The 16,810-nt window shown below is 28.6% G+C and overlaps 1 protein-coding gene and 1 long non-coding RNA gene across 2 annotated transcripts; both read right to left on the bottom strand.

Annotated features, from left to right (window-relative positions):
- Nucleotides 1-349: 349 nt before the first annotated feature.
- LOC148238056 (phenoloxidase-activating factor 2-like) lies at nt 350-10,498 on the bottom strand. The gene is made up of 8 exons (XM_088181274.1): nt 10,448-10,498; nt 7,031-7,170; nt 6,842-6,962; nt 4,310-4,588; nt 2,930-3,171; nt 1,581-1,762; nt 786-950; nt 350-714 (listed from the first exon to the last, which is right to left on the bottom strand). Exons 2-8 carry the CDS (start codon nt 7,167-7,169, stop codon nt 553-555), a joined length of 1,290 nt encoding a protein of 429 aa, XP_088037400.1. The 5' UTR covers nt 7,170; nt 10,448-10,498; the 3' UTR covers nt 350-552.
- Nucleotides 10,499-14,667: 4,169 nt separating this feature from the next.
- LOC148238055 (uncharacterized) lies at nt 14,668-16,582 on the bottom strand. Its single transcript, XR_015808876.1, has 4 exons — nt 16,496-16,582; nt 15,609-15,679; nt 15,376-15,490; nt 14,668-14,806 (listed from the first exon to the last, which is right to left on the bottom strand). It is a non-coding gene; the product is annotated as an uncharacterized LOC148238055 (long non-coding RNA).
- Between the last annotated feature and the right edge of the window lie 228 nt (nt 16,583-16,810).

Genomic DNA, 16,810 nt, shown 5'->3' with positions numbered 1-16,810 from the left:
TTCAGATGATTATTTTAAATTGAAATAAAAATTTTGACTGATCTTCAAAATCAATTTTAATAAATGTTTATTTGTTCCATAATTCATTCCGATATTTATCTTCTACTTGCGTTAACATATTCAGTTCGAGAGCTATCCATTTTATCATTATTCATGATTGAGAGAGATGGCAAGTTTGGGTTTACGCACTTACTATTAGCCCTAAAGCACACAATACGGAATACTCTCCAGTAACTTTTTAGTATTTTTTATATCTCCAAGCAGTCTTCTATTCAATTATTATGGTTTACTTATATTTTGTGTTAATATTATATAATGTGTTGTTTTAAATAAATTTCTACAAATAATATTTCATGTAAAATAAGTATATTTGTGTCATATATAGATATAAAAATGATAAATCGTCCTTATTAAAAATACAATATGCTTCATTATCATAATGTTTAACTAATCTTTATAAAATGCTTAATTCTCCATAAATGGCGTCAATTATTATTATCAATCTCATATACCATAAGGGTACTAAATATATATAAATGTAAAATTTAATAATTATAGGCGGTACGGTTTCATATCTATGGAATTGGAAATAAGCTGCTCATCTATCCATTCCCTCAGGTAGCTCACATGGGAGTACACTCCAGGGGTGCCATTCTCTCCACATCCAATACCCCATGCGACTATTCCTGATTGCCAGTAAATACCCGGAATACCCTGAAAATAAAATACAATTTTACAGAAAGATTTATAATATTGTTAACTTGTAAATTGTGGATAAATCTTACCGGAACTGGACAAACAAGGGGAGATCCTCCATCTCCTTTGCATGTGTCTTTGCCTACTTCTCCACCGGCGCAAATGAACGATTTGTGAAGTTCAAAATGAGTCCCCAGACGAGTCTTTCTCAAAGACTTCTGACATTTCGAACGTTCGACTATTGGCAGTTCAATCTGTGAATAAAATTTAGTTCACACTTAGTGCACGTCAGAAGGTACAAGCTTGAAACGGCATTAAAAAGCTCTAAAATAATATGTAATGCATGTTTTTTAAAGTGTAAAAAATTTAAATAAGTAAACAAAATAGCATTTGATGTGCAGAAGACATTAAATTTCAGGTATAATGTGTAAAAAGCCTTTAAAAAGAAGAAAGAACTCTGCGCAATAAGTTTGTATGCCTGAACGAGTTCTAATGATACTCATTTGCGAATTTTTTTAGAAATTTATTTAGTACTATTGTGCTATAACTATATTTTTTGCTTATCTGAAATATTTCCGAGAAGGGAGAAAGCACCTATATATGATTTCGATTACAAAAATGATATCTGCATTTGATAATCGCTAAATATTATTTGCCGACATACTAAACATATACAAAGTGAACAGCTGCGCGAAACTTTTCTGTGATTAGGATTTCACTGACCACTTGTATATGTTCAATGTTCTTCGTGCTTTTTCCAGAAAGTATAATTTTTTTATTAACAATGAATCATATTTTAATAATATGATTCATTGTTATATGTAGTATTGAAAAAATATTTTTATAGAAGTTTTTATTAAAACAAAAATAAAATACATATTTACCTTTTTAAGGATGACTTGATATTTTCCAACTTTTCCAAAAGTGTCTTTTCCCCATCCGGATGCAAAGCACCTACTAAGTTCTGGCTCTACGTTTTTGGGCGGCAAACAAATCAGTCCTACATTTTCAGCGGCTTCAACAGGGGAATCCAAAATCAAAAGGGCGATATCGTTGAATAAGCCACCTATAATTAAAAAAAATATTAGCATTTTCCACCCGTACTTTTTGCGACGAAATCAGTAGTTAAAATATTTGAAATAGTAGCCTTGGACTTTTTTTCTAAGCAGAAAGATCGATTAAAAGGTATTCATTAACAGTTTGAAAGCACACACTTAAGACCAATGAACACACCTGAGAGCTGGTGCATACCTCTACCAAAAATGTAGAAACGTCATTTAGGTAAGGCGGGGGAATTAGCCCAGAAAAATGCATGTCATTTATTGAAATACTATGAATTTTAATGAAATCGAAATATTAAAAAAACGATCACTGACTGGCCAACTTTTGCCCCCCCCCCTCCCCCGTGGAAAAATATGAAATGACGTCCCTGATGCTAGACACGAGTTTATCCCGAAAATATTTCTTTTAATATATTTTTAGTCATATCGGAATACATTTTCATCGGTAGATATATATTTTACCAGTGAAAATATAATTTATGTGGCAGGTGCTAATAAAGTTATATGATTTCAACTTTTCATTTACATACTTATCATTATTTATTTACATGTTACAATGAATGTGTATTTTTCGGTGAAGTTATATTTTCACTAGTGAAATCTAAATACATTTTCACCAGTAGATATATATTTCTAAAAACTAAACTCATTCAATATCTAAGTGTAATAAAAAAAATGGGATAATTGGGTGTAGATATGATTTATTCGATTCTCACTTATTGTAAGTCGCATTATTATTATAAAAAGTCCTAATATGAACGCTAATAACCGAGCGTTTCCATTGCGAAGACGACGGCACGATATTGTTGTGCATGTGGAGGCATTTGCCTTCCCCTTGAATTTGGTTAGAAAAATGCTTGTAATTTAATGAAATACTATTAATCTTAATCAAATCTAGATATTAAAAATAATACACCATTGACTGGCCGACTTTTGCCCCCCCCCCTGAAAAAAGCTGAAATAACATCTAAACGTTGAATCTCCGTATTACATATTCCATAAGAGTGATTTTTAACCTATCGCTACACAGTTTTTCGACAGTAACAAATAATCTGGTTTCACCTACCACTTCACTTTCGACTTGGAATAAACGAGAGTTTAGCTAAAGCCGCATTAATGAACCTAATGAACCGAGACGACCCTTTTATTTTTTGACTTGAAATTTTACTCACCAGCATAGAAATGCTCGTGCTTTATGATTTTTATTACTTTTCTATCTTGGTATGGCAACAGTTCCTTTTTGGTCTGCGTGTCCCATTCTCCCGCCCTTGCTTTCAGTTTGATTTCTCCTCCGGACTTGCTCTTAGCAGATACACAATGCGCTGCTGTTAGCACAACTTTTGGGTGTATCAAAGATCCGCCACATTGATAGACGTTCAACTGTTGGGATTTGTTGTTCACTACTTGCTCTTCCCTGAAACGCAATTTTTGTTTGTTTAAAAACTACAAAGAAAAAGTTAATGATTATGGAAAATTTATTAAAGTTATACAATAATTTACAATTCTTCATTAACGACTATCAACAGAATAAATATGACTTATACAATCGTATTGGTAAAATAATTTAACAAAGTGGAAAGCGAGCATTAAGTATCTCACTTGGAATCCAAACTATAATTTATCAAAATGGCTTGCTGCCATTGCGACCCTGGGATCTATATTCGCATTGACACACTCAATGTAAAATAATACTAATATTACTAATTTTTTAAATTTTATATATAAATCTGTTTTTGAAAGAAATATGTTGCAGTATGATTTTATTTTTTATGACCTTTCTCATACTTTCAGATAATCGTAACTGACAAAAAATAATAAGTAATATATGTGTATAATTAGAATAAATTGGCGAGTTTTGTTTCATTGTAATACCGGTATTGAAAATTCTGGTATTATTACAATCCCTATTGCCTATTGAGGACCCAGAATTATTAGAATAAAATGTTTGTTTATTGGTTAAAATAATATCAAAAATAATTGCCTGTGATTTTCTTATCCGTTTAAAAGTAATCAATGTTCTTAAAAATATTGTATAGTATACTTTAATTATATTCCACTGTTATAAAATGCAATCTATTAATTTTATTTAACTGACAATAAAATCAATGAATAAGAAGCTATTATCTAGTGGTTTGAATTCATTATTTCCCTTAATCTTTTGGATTACCAAAGCATACATAAGCTGTATGGTTGGTAGTACCATTATGCTACTGATTGATACAATCAAAATTATGCAATGGAATGCAGTTGGTTATGAAAGCATTGCTCAAATATGTGATTTTAAAGCAATCATGTGCTTATCCTCAGAATCCTATTGATTCATATCGATCTGTCCTTTCATTTCAAGCGTCTTTAGTTTCCAATACGCATGGCCTTAGCCATGAGAATAATTAATTCACGAGGAGAGTCGCTCAGTTTGACAGAAATTTATTTTAATATGAATACTTCTTTTATGTTCAATTTAATATGCTGGCAAATAAAAATTATTTTACCAAAAAAATGTTGAAAGAATTATATAATATGGATGTACTATATAACTATTTTGTACTCACTGCAATACTGCAACCATCCATGGAAATTCTCCGAATTCTGCTTCGTTGTCCAGATCCCCTTTTATCCTATGCCCAACGCCGTTTTGATTCCTCTCTCCGCATCTCAAGATTCGTGGTTCAGGTTTATCGATTACTGGAAATTTTTCATTTATATCTGGCTTAGGCGTTGGTGTCGAAACCAAAATCGGTGATTTGGTAACAGGTTTTGGGGTTATCGGTTCAATAGCTCTGTTTCCTAGTTTACAGCAAGTATCTAAATAACTGCAATCACCAGGTGCCCTGAAATTAATATGGAATACATGAAATATAAATGTATAAAAATATGTAGATTATTCAGATCAAACAACAAATAAATACAACTATTTAAGTGAGTTTGTGACTAATACCATAAAAATACACGTGAAAAAACTGTGAAATTTCAAACAAATAGTAGTATCTCAAACCTTACTTAGGGCGTGTTTTAGTTGAATTGGAGGTAGCCATTATGTTTATCAACATGTCTAATAAATTCGTTCGTCTATACAAAATAAATATAATAATGAAATAAAATTATTTTGTATTTATAAATTATTAGAGGAACCATAAAAATGCTTACAAATAACATTTTTATAGTATAAAACTTTTTGTACAAACATATTATCGATAATTTTCATTCTAAGTTATAAGTGACGTAGATTTTGCTTACGTATTTAGACCCTCAATCGATCATTAACAGCTACAGTAATTAAAAAAACAATAACTAGCAATAAACATAACTAAATTTTTTTATCTATTGTACATAATTGTTTCAATAAAATTCCGTTATGAGAACAATTATGTACAATAGCTACAACGCACATCAACTAGATCTGCCTGTGGCCAATTTAGAAAGCAACTATCATTATATATGTTAAAATAAATTATTTAGTATATATGTACATATTATATATTGAATACGAATTTAAAAAATAATGTATTTTTTCTTATATTATTTGACATATGCGCTCACAATCTCGTGCTATTCGCACTTGAGAAGGCAACCATAATAATCATATTTTAAAACATTCTCTTCTCAATATTTTCTCCTATCAATTTGATTGTAATATTTGCCATACATACTACATTTTATAATTTATTCCATCTTAATTTTTCTTAATTATTCAGAATTTATAAGTAGTAATGTAATAATTTGGTAGAAATATCTAATTGGATGCAGAAAGTCGAGGACAAACTGACAGAAGAAGAAACATAATTTTATATATTTACTACATATCCATACTCAGCGTTGCCCAGGGTTAAGATTTAATGTGGTTCTTCATAAAAAGAACACAAGATAAGTCCACTATGTTTCCTGCCACTGGTATGGTTCAGGCAGGGGGTTGCTTTGCTTAATTTATTTTCAGGGTCTGACAGTACAACTAAGCAAACTTTAAAACGAATATCATTTGATTTATGTTTTCGGCGGTAGCTATGAAGAGCTGTAACAATTAATGTGGAATGGGTCACATCTCTTTTGTGTGCATAACCAATTTTTTTATTAAAAAAAATCATGTAAATTTGTAGTTATGTATATGATTGTGTATTTAAATATTAGCGTACGTAAAATATACATTTGTATGGATGTTTATGTGTATTTATCAGTAAAGTAATATTCTCTATAGTATATTGAGTTTCAACGACAGTTTAGAGCAGCATACAATTTCACTAGCGCCTTATATTTGCAAAATATTATAAGACTCATTTTGACTGTAGCAAAACGTTCATTTTCTGTACAAAACAAAACATAACCAAACCCAATTTGACCTAATTAATGATCTAAAACTATAGTTATTTTTAAAACTTTCATTAGCTTAGAGAAGCACATAATTTTACATTTTTTTAAATGATATTTTCGCTAAAAAAATATATAACTTTTGATGAAAATGTATTTGGATATGATTTCACTGAAACTAGTGAAAATATAACTTCACTGGTAATCAGGCGTACGGTGTGATACATTCAAGTAACGAGAGTGAGAGATAAGGGCGTGCGGAACATAACGTTCTGCACGCCCTTATCTCTCACTCACTCTCGTTACTTAACATGTGAGCGAGCGAAATGTAAAGTATCTCATCACACGCGCCTACAGGTAATACACATTCACTGTAACATATACATACATATTTATGAATTATCTGTGTAAAAATGATGCATTAGGGAAACCTGATTATCATAGTCCGGTTTCTCATACATAAATAAATATACATTTATATCGGAAGGGAAGAGAACTTTTTCTTTCATGCAGTGTGAGGATTAAATTAAAGGGGTTGGGTTGGGTTGCATATATTTTAATCAGCTAATATAATTGCTGATTCATAGTTTATTAAAGGTACGCGTTTTTAAAAAGTTGATTCTAATTAAAAATAAATAATATACTGCACTATTTCGACTAAATTTATAAGAACAGCAAAGTTATAAATCTATAAATTACAATGGATCATCAGGTTTAAATATTTGATTACTTTTTTATGTACCCCAACGTATTTTGAATGTCATCGTTTAAAACACACATACCTTATATCAATAATTCCAGTGCCATCTACGTTGATAATATTGTTGTCATTACACAAATAATAGGGTACACATTCTCCATCATCTCCTTCTGAAGTAAGGCATGACGTAATTTGAGACTCGTCTGAAAGTAACACATTATTTTATTTTAAGAATTCAGTTATGCAAAAGTCATAAAACATCAATAATTACCAATTGGTGCTGGCTGGAAATTAGCAATAGGCTTTGGAGTATTACTGTTCAGATTAGCTGCTAACGAATCCAAGTCGGTTTGAGCAAAGCAATAACTTATACATAATGTTAAACACAAATATGTAATAATTTGACGCATTCTGAAAAATGTTTACAATTTACTATTTTATATAATATTAACGTATATTTTCAATGATATATTATATTATATATGTTAACCGCAATACGCGTTTTGCAATGAGCGTATCATACAGACTGACAAAAAACCGGTTATAGTCTTGACCTTAGCTTTTTTCTTTCATACGTATCCTCTCAATTTATATTCTCAACAACACAAAATGGATTATATTGTACTCTATTCAGATTATATTAAACAATGCTTAAAAATGAAACATTATAGTCTTAGTCTAAGGATATAAATATATTTAGCATTTACGTGGTTCAACTTGCTTGATATTATATAAATTCGTAGATTTTCATTTTATGAACCAAAAAATAAAATAATTTATATAATATGAAGCTCTCACAATAGGACATAACCGAGCTAATAGTTTACTTATTATTACTAACCATTAGTATAAATTTAATGACACGTAATTTTCCGTCATGTAACGATGCTACGATAAAATTATTTTCCAAAATAATGATATGGTCCCTTGACCTGTATTTTATTTATGTATTTGAATTACACAATTTTTTCACGTATGTCACGAAGAGATAAAATGGCCACTGGTTTTATATTCTCCACTTATAGAAGTGCAGTGTCCTTCAAGAATTTCGCATACCAACTAACCTTGACGTAAGATTACATCATGCATATTGTTATTATTTTGAACGATAAATTCTTAGAAATTTAGAAAAGTTTCATATAATTGTTTTTGAGTGTGACTGTATGATTTTGTGATCAAAGTTAAAAAACCAATATTCAGAAGCAATTGTATGGTACACAATAAAAAAAAATACAGACATGAAGCAGCGCAGCGAGGCATTTGCTGAAATTCTTTTTCAGATACAACAATTACATTATTAATTAAACTATAAGCCGTATTTCTCAATTATATTTTTATTACATTTTTTATGATTACTTTCAAAATTTATTTTTTAAGAATAAATAAATATATATGATTTTCAGTAATTAAGAAAAACTGAAAATAAAACTTACTATGTATTGTTACACATTCATATGAATGTGTAAGAATGCATTGTAAATATGAACTTTACTGTTATAATATAAAATTTGTCACTACACAATCAAGTAAATCGTTTTATAGTAATAGTTTTTTAATTATTTTTTTTTTTAAACAATTAAATGTAAGACAATTTATTTTATAGAGTCGTTATAGGTTTAAATCTTTTAAATTTTAAAACAAAGTCGTTTTATATTTCAACATTACTAAATATTACTTATATTGCTACCAGGAATATTTCGCTGTACGCGCACATATTATCATGCGCTTGTAAAGAGGCAACCATAATGAATATATGTTTTAGTAGAAGTAAACTTTTTAAATATACAATACAGTAAATAAACTGCGTAAGAGTCAATCGATTCAGGTTACGATAATAAATTTAGAACATTTTAAAAGCAACATTGTTTTATTACTTTAAGTAAAAATTATATTTATAATTGTGTAATTAATATAAGAAAGACACCAATTAGCGCAGAACGCTATTAATTTAGTTGCAAGTGATATAATAGATATGTTATAAATGGTTTTAAAATGGCAAATGTATTTATTATCACCATTATCGGCGGCAAAATTAATTGCGAAAGACTTGCTAAAAGGTTCATAAAACTAAGGGCTGATTTACATGCTGCCAGCTGGAAATTGACTGGCGGGTCTTACCAGCAAGTGATTGCGAAAAAGCGCTACTAACCTTGCGCCAGTACGGTAGAGTGGTGGAAAGGGGAGTTGGCGTGCCAGCAAAACAAAAATATTTGTTCTGCTGACGCTGCCAGCTGCTGGCATGCCAGTGGCGCACTGGCTTCTCCAATGACTAGCGTTAAGCGTTTACACGGTGCTAGTCGCTGGCATCCAGTGTAAATCAGCCTTAATACATGAATGTCTCTCCGATTTTTTTTCGTTGTCGTGACAAACAACGTATTCTTCGTATCCGGACGGCATTAAATAACAGTATCTGAGCAGTAAGAGTTGCTCAAATATCAAACAATAACAAAGTGCATGAAATATTTTTTCCCACAATTACCAATGGTAGAAAAACCAGATTACTGCCGTACTAATTTACTTCCTTTGGAACTACCACTTCACTTTCGACTTAACTCTCTCACGAAAGTTCAGTCGAACTTGTACCAAGAATAGCTACACAGAATCGACTGAGACAACCATTAAAAGCCCAATAAAGCAGCATTTTTATTGTTATATAAAAATAAAAGCGTGCACAGTTTTAATATTTTTTTCTGATCAAATATATGAATGTATAAAAAATCAAATGAATTAATTTTATATACATAGTAACATAAACACAGAATGATTTTAAAAATAAAACAATATTTTATCACAAATAAAATTAATATTTTAAAAATTTAATTTGTTCTTTTGATTTTGTGGATTATAAATAAAGAAACTACTTAGTTAATTTTTACTACTATTATATATTCTCCGTTGATTTTTCAACGGTTACGTTATTAGTAGTTATATAAGCTGATTAGCAAAAAAAAACACCGGTTGAATATTTTTTCAACGATTCAGATTTGTGGTTTAAAAATACATTTTCTTATTAGATATGACATTGAAAACATAACAACTATATAATTATAAGCGATAGACTAGAGAAAATATCGGATATAGCTCATTAATACATACAACTCTAAGAAAATATTTTGATTCTAGATTTTAACCATAAGTACCTACTCATTAACTATATTAAAGTGAAATAATGTAATGTTATTTTGTTCTATATTTTGATTTTGATTATAGACTTCACATACAAACTTTCTAATAAACTAAACAAATTTATTTCATTACATTTTTTATTTAGGAATATTTCACTAACACAATAGCGAAATATTTTTGTATGTATTAGTCAAAGTAATAATACACTGTGTCGTTTAAATGACTTCTCAGAAATATCTGGACAACATGTTAAACTAGTTTTGAAATACATAAAAACAAATAATAAAATTTACTTTTCGTGCATGACATCATGTTTGTGTAGTTATTTTTTTAGATTTTGTGGGTAGTATTATTTTTATTATTTGATAGTTAGACGTAAATACGATTTTAAATATATATATTAAGCAATATATTAGTATGTATTCTACATGTAATTATAAAAAATATAAAGAATTCCATATGTTTCTTCTTAATAAATATTATTGAAATAAAATTTTAAAATTTCACTTAAATATATTACAATTCATGAATATTCTTTGATTTAGATTTAATCAAAATTTACCTGGTCTCTTTGATGACGACGTGCGTCTCACTCGATAGCCTCTATAATAATGGTGGCTGGCCATTCGGCGATCATGGCCTGCAAGTCATGTGACTACCCATCATAACGAGCTAAGCTGGCGATGACCTTAAATCCTTGCAAAAGCGAGTTCTTAAGGAAAGCCCTGTAAAAATCTACTGGAAAACTTGAAATTTATGTGTAATTATGCCTTTTGTAAAAGTTGCCTAGTGTCGGAAAAACCAAAAGTATTTCGTTTAACATTTAACTTTTTCCAATGCGGTCACTGACTTTCTTTTTGTATCAAAAACTATATAAGAAAATATCTCGATGCTAAGATCCATGGGGCAAATTGGTATCCTTGTAAATTTTAGAAAAAAAATCGCGTTTAAAGACAACGGTAATGGATGAAAATATTTTCCTTTAAATAACACGTTTGTAAAAAACATTTGCACACATACAAATAACTATTAAAACATATAAAATTAGCATTAAATTTAAATTAATGTTTTTTTAGAACTAAAATTTCGCTAATTCTTCTTTAGACAAGTATCAATCTACACATAAATAAAAAAATATAAAGATAATTATTAATTAATACTTATTGTCTGTATTTTTCGAAAAATCGATACATAATTTATTTTGAATGCTTACAAATTTACAAGCTTTACTAATTTACCTTTAAAAAAGCTTACAATTGACAACTGCCATCGTATAATCGTTAGTTTCCTCCAGCTTATATAGAAAGAAGGTGTTTTCCAGCCATTCTCAGACTAGTTGTAAACCAATTGTCACCACATGAACTCCCTCCAAACGGTAAATAGTAGCGACGTGACAATTGTATATGTCACTCTGGCTGCCATTTCTAGATCAACTGTGTTATTTTCATATTTTAAGTTAAAATTTGGGCTGAACAGCGACAAGCTTACTACCGATAACGTGTTATACCGCAATACGTGACAATAAAACCATTGAATAAACTGAACAGCGACGTCCTGACGACCAATTATGTGCTACTGCAATACGGGCAAACAAGAGATAAAAAATATTGTATTTAGCCATATATTAAAATAAATTTGTAATGAGAGGATGAATAGAATAAATTAAAATGAGTCTAAATCTATCCCGGGCGAAAACAATAAAGCTAATTAATAAATGAAGACGAATAATGTAAAAACATGAATTATATAAAGACATATTAGTACATAATTTTTACATTAATAATCAATGTTTAATTAGTATTCAAAATATAAATTTAAAATATTTAATGCATGTCTAATCAACGGTCATTTTCAATCACATAATAGTTTTCCCCTTTATGATCTATATATAAAGGGGAAAACTTTATGATATCTAGGAAGTCGAAAAAAAATTCCTGGATTCGATCATAAAACCTTTATTGTCAAGCAATGTTTTCAGAGTTTTAATCATAAATCAGTGCCCCTTTTTTTGCTACATGCTCTGAATATAGCTATACATTCAGCAGATTAAACACCCTACTATAAAATTGTAGTAGTTGAAAACTTTTTAAAAATATTACAATAAATTTAGTTTTTAACATTGAGAAAACCATTAAATAACTTTAGAAATGAGAAGACATAATTTTGCATTTTTCTTGAGAACTGCTCTAGATATGAAAATGTATAAAAACTTTTTGACATACAAAATAAAATCAATCATTTAAGATAGTTAGATTTTAAATAGGATGTAATGTACATATATTTTGCAACGGAAAATTTTCAGTTACGACTGGAAGAAATATACATCGCAAAGATATTATGACGACTGGATTTATACAACGCGATTCTTATACGAAATGTATTTATATTGAAGCAAAAGTCATTATATTTTATTAGATAAGCTTTGGTGAGAAAATAAAAGATGTTTCAAGGACCATAAGTAAAAAGTATAAAATAAGAACGAGTGCTTCTATGAAATCCTAACTATGCTTTTAAGGAAAATGGCGAATAGCAGGGATCATTTGATTCGTCTTTGAACCGCTCTCTAAAGAACTTACGTAATAAATAAAAAATAAAAAACACTTGGTTGCTCAGCATGTTAAGCTGTTTTTTTGTTTGCATAAGTTGTAAGTCTCATATTTTCAATTAGACCAATTAAAAATTCACATTTAAGGAAAAAACTAAAATTCATCATTCTCATAAACAGTAGACAATATTGTCTTTATTCATCAATTCATTAAATTACTTGAAGTTGTTTCAAAGAGTTTTAATAAATTAGCATATTTCATGGGTAAATATAAAATTTTTGACAAAATTGTATTTAGAGCAATGTCTGCTTTTTCTAAATTCTTATTTTTTATTAGATTAATCAGAATAATTTTATTTTCAATGTTCATATACATATTGGAATACATAAGTAACTGATTGAAGTACACAATTAATAATAATTAATGTGTAGCTACTAATATATAATTTTTTTTTTAAATACAAGACTTATTGATTGTATTTATCTATATGTGTCGTTAAATCTCATACTACATTAATTTATAATTATTTGCAAGTACAAAAGTGATATTTACATCATAATTGTTAATTAAATAATTTTTAGTTATAAAAATCAAAGATATCTAAAAATTTATATGGTTTAAAAACTAAAGACTGTAATTTTGTGTTCTAATACAAAAATCATGAAATGTATGGGTATTAAATTATGTTAATCTTAAAATAAAATTACCTTTCTTTAATTTATAAGGGAATTTTTAGTGGTCGTAGTTAAAATTCTACCATCGTTAATTTTGGGGCCCAATTTTTTTTTAAATATCGGAATGTGGTGTCAAGATGTGCAACAACATAGATGTAACAAAAACGTACTCGGGTATCAAAGGCCAAAGCACGACTGATAACGTAAATATACGACATTTATTTTGGAATTGCCTAATATAAAAATAATATCATATTAGCATATTGGATTCGGAAATTATTCTAGAGATATAAACAAATTTGTAATTTCATTATACCTATAAAACCTTTAATGATTTACTGTATCTACTGATTTATCATTTTTTTTACTTCATCAAGAGACTTTCACACAGTATTTATTTTTATTTCTCGATAGATGGTGCAGTGATGCACATTATGCGACAAAAATCCAGTCTATATGATTTTTATGTAACTGCATTATAAAGCAGCGGCTTTTAAATCGAACCGCCAATGAGATGCACTTAAGATTTGTCGGTCATATTTTATGCAAAATAATATTAGGCGAATATAACATTACTTTTTCTATTAACTTATAATAAAATATACTATTAAGTTAGCGTGTCGCTGAATAGTTTTAATCGAAGCTGATCAGTTTGTAATATTTTTACTCACCTGAGATTACTATTTAAAACTCGTTTTACCGTTTTCTAACGGTACATGCTATTTTTTATTTAACATACTAACTAAAAACAGCCTGCAAACATTGAATGATTTTTGCAGTCTTGAATCCGTCTTTTCCTAAAAAGATATTAATTACTTTAAATGGGTCTTCTTTTGCTTCAAAATTATAACAAATTTACAGAAATTAGGCAATCGACAGAGATAACTTAATTTCTACTCAAAACTTATTATTTAAAGATTTTTTTATTTTTAAGATGCAAAAAAATATTGTTAAAACGCATATTCTTCGAACCGGCTCTGTACCAGCTGAGGTATTAAAAGATTAAATTAAGTTTTCCAATAAGTGAATAAAAAACTGAAAACAAAACCGGTCTTACCTTTATGTGTCTTCTTTTTACTTTTACCTTTATATATCATACATAAACTTCAGGTACAACTCACAGTGGTGGGATCTCTAAGATTTCGATTAAAATATTTTTTACTATCATTTTCACGATATTCTAAAAAATATATTTTATTATACATATACATATATAAATACCTATTATTTCCTTGGCGCTTACTTCAATTGAAGGCTTTTGAATTAATGCTTACAAATAAAAATAAATGGTTACTATAATATTTAGTAAAAAAATCTACCTCTCCATATCTCACATTTATTTAATATTCTGCTAAAAATAATATTGTGTACAATCTGAAAATTTATTATAGATCTAATTTAAATAGTTGATAAATACATTTATCTACATTTAAAACCACTACTATACTTGCAGCTAACTTCGTTCATTATTCATGGATTAGTTTGCTTATTCAAAAATATAAATTATATATGAGTAAAAAAAATAAAACAATTTATATGAAAGTTTATTGATTTATTTGTTTCACTAATGTGTTCATAAGTACACTACATTTTTAATATAATATCATAATTAATATTTAAATGAAAAAGTATTATGTCGTTAGTTTTATTATATCGCCTGGTTTACAACAATAATATGGAAAACCTTCACAAGCTGAATTACTAAAAAAAAGCAATTATTAATAAAATTATTATGCCTAAAACATACATATTTTATATAAATATATATGACATCAATAATTAATATTTAGCACGTCCATGTTGATGATTTCTTAAGAAAATAATTTTAATTCTCTAGTACTGAAAGTACGTGTAAAAAACACCATATTATCTAAATAATCACAATAGACATTGACTATTATCTAAAAGACCTGGTTTCGAATAGGTTTTCCTAGATTTTCCTAAACTCACGGATAAATACTGTAATGATATTAGGTATGAAAAATTCTCGAATAATGAGCTACTTCAGCGTATAAAGAATATCATCATAGAATATACTATAAAAGTAAAATACATGCGTCTGTCTGTCACAAGAACTCAGCCCAAACAAAAGCGACATGACATTTGCACACATTATTCTGGCTGCCACTTTTGTTTTAAATGTGCTATTTATAAGTTTTAGTTGACAGATAGGAGGACAAAAATATTGTATATAGCTAAGTATTGAAATAAATTTATATTAACAGGATGAATAAGATTTTTTCTGCTTAAGATTACCAACAAATACTTACAATAATACTTCTGTCAAATCCGCCCTGTCATGGAAAGCGTCATATTCGGAAGTGTCATTGCACATATAAAAAGGGACGCACTCTCCACTATTTTCTTCTGGTGTCATGCACTTAACTAAAAAAAACATATTTATAAGTATAAGAGCAAAAAGGCCATAAAATAGTACATTTACTATCTATAATATTATTTAATTAAAATAAACAAGGAATTTATCTGTTCTTGTTCTTGTTACCATTCAGTGAAGAAGAGCAGCAGTAGGATGCGCATAGTATTAGGCACAAAAATGCAGTTATAAAGCGCATTCTGTAAATAATAATTTTAATAACATCCCATGTAATATAATGTAATATTCTAAGCAACGCTGGTTTGATTCATTACCATATACTAATATAAATAGTTAAATATTTCATTTAATATATTGGATTTATAAAAAGTATTAGGTTGCTGGGAAAACAATTGCGATTTCTTTGAGCTCTAATGTGACATCTGTTTGATAAATATTTTATTGCAAAAGTAAATATTTATACCAAAATAGATGTAATTAAGGTGTTAGTGCCGGGCGGCATTGTTGAATGCGAAATATTTAGCAGGCAATCGGGTGTAATATCAATTAGTCATTGCAGTGGCATATGAGTATTATATTATAAATATCAGCCCTTGTTGTAGTGATATTGTAGTAATTGTTGCTGACTCTCGAAATAGGTCTGCTCTCTGATAACCTTCCATTTCTGATCAGTCCGTGATGCTTCTAAATGAGCACTTGTCACTCTTTTATATGTTTTTTTCTTTTTTACTAGTATTTATTTTTGTTATTCTCACGCATCTATTAAGCAACTTAACATATAATTTTGAGCATTACAAAATAATACTAAAATTAAATTTAATCTTTTTACTTTTAAAATTAGTTAATTTATAATATTTTATGAACTCTTAATTGATTGTTTAATGGGTACAAAAATAATGGTACAGTATTTTTTTATGTAAATCAATTATTTTTTATGGCATTTTGATAAAAAATTAAGCAACATAATTACAGTATAACATAACGAAATGAATAATATATTTATAATTATTTTTTAATCTGACTATAGAGAATCTATGCAAATTAAAATATGTTACCTGGTTTGTTGACAACGTTCTCTTCTTTTGGTGGCTTTTGAAGTAATGACATGTCCAATAATAATTGTAACATAATTATTACAAAACATTGGATGGCTCAGAGACCTAAGTAGACAACTCCACAATATATTGATAAACAAAAATCATGAAAGACTTGATATTTTCGGCTTTTGAGAGGACATATTAACAGCAATTTTATATTATATAAGACTAGATTCTACCGACATATAGTATATCAATGGAACAGTATTAATAATGGTGATTTGGAAAGCAGTATTAAAATCACTAGAGAGGAAAAAAACAGAAGGGGCGAAA

Source organism: Plectrocnemia conspersa, unplaced genomic scaffold (genome assembly GCF_051122295.1).
Source record: "Plectrocnemia conspersa isolate PC_06_02 unplaced genomic scaffold, ASM5112229v1 ptg000002l, whole genome shotgun sequence".
NCBI lineage: Eukaryota > Metazoa > Arthropoda > Insecta > Trichoptera > Polycentropodidae > Plectrocnemia > Plectrocnemia conspersa.
The sequence above is the reverse complement of the archived record's forward strand: the minus strand, read 5'-3'. Positions and strand labels throughout refer to the sequence as shown.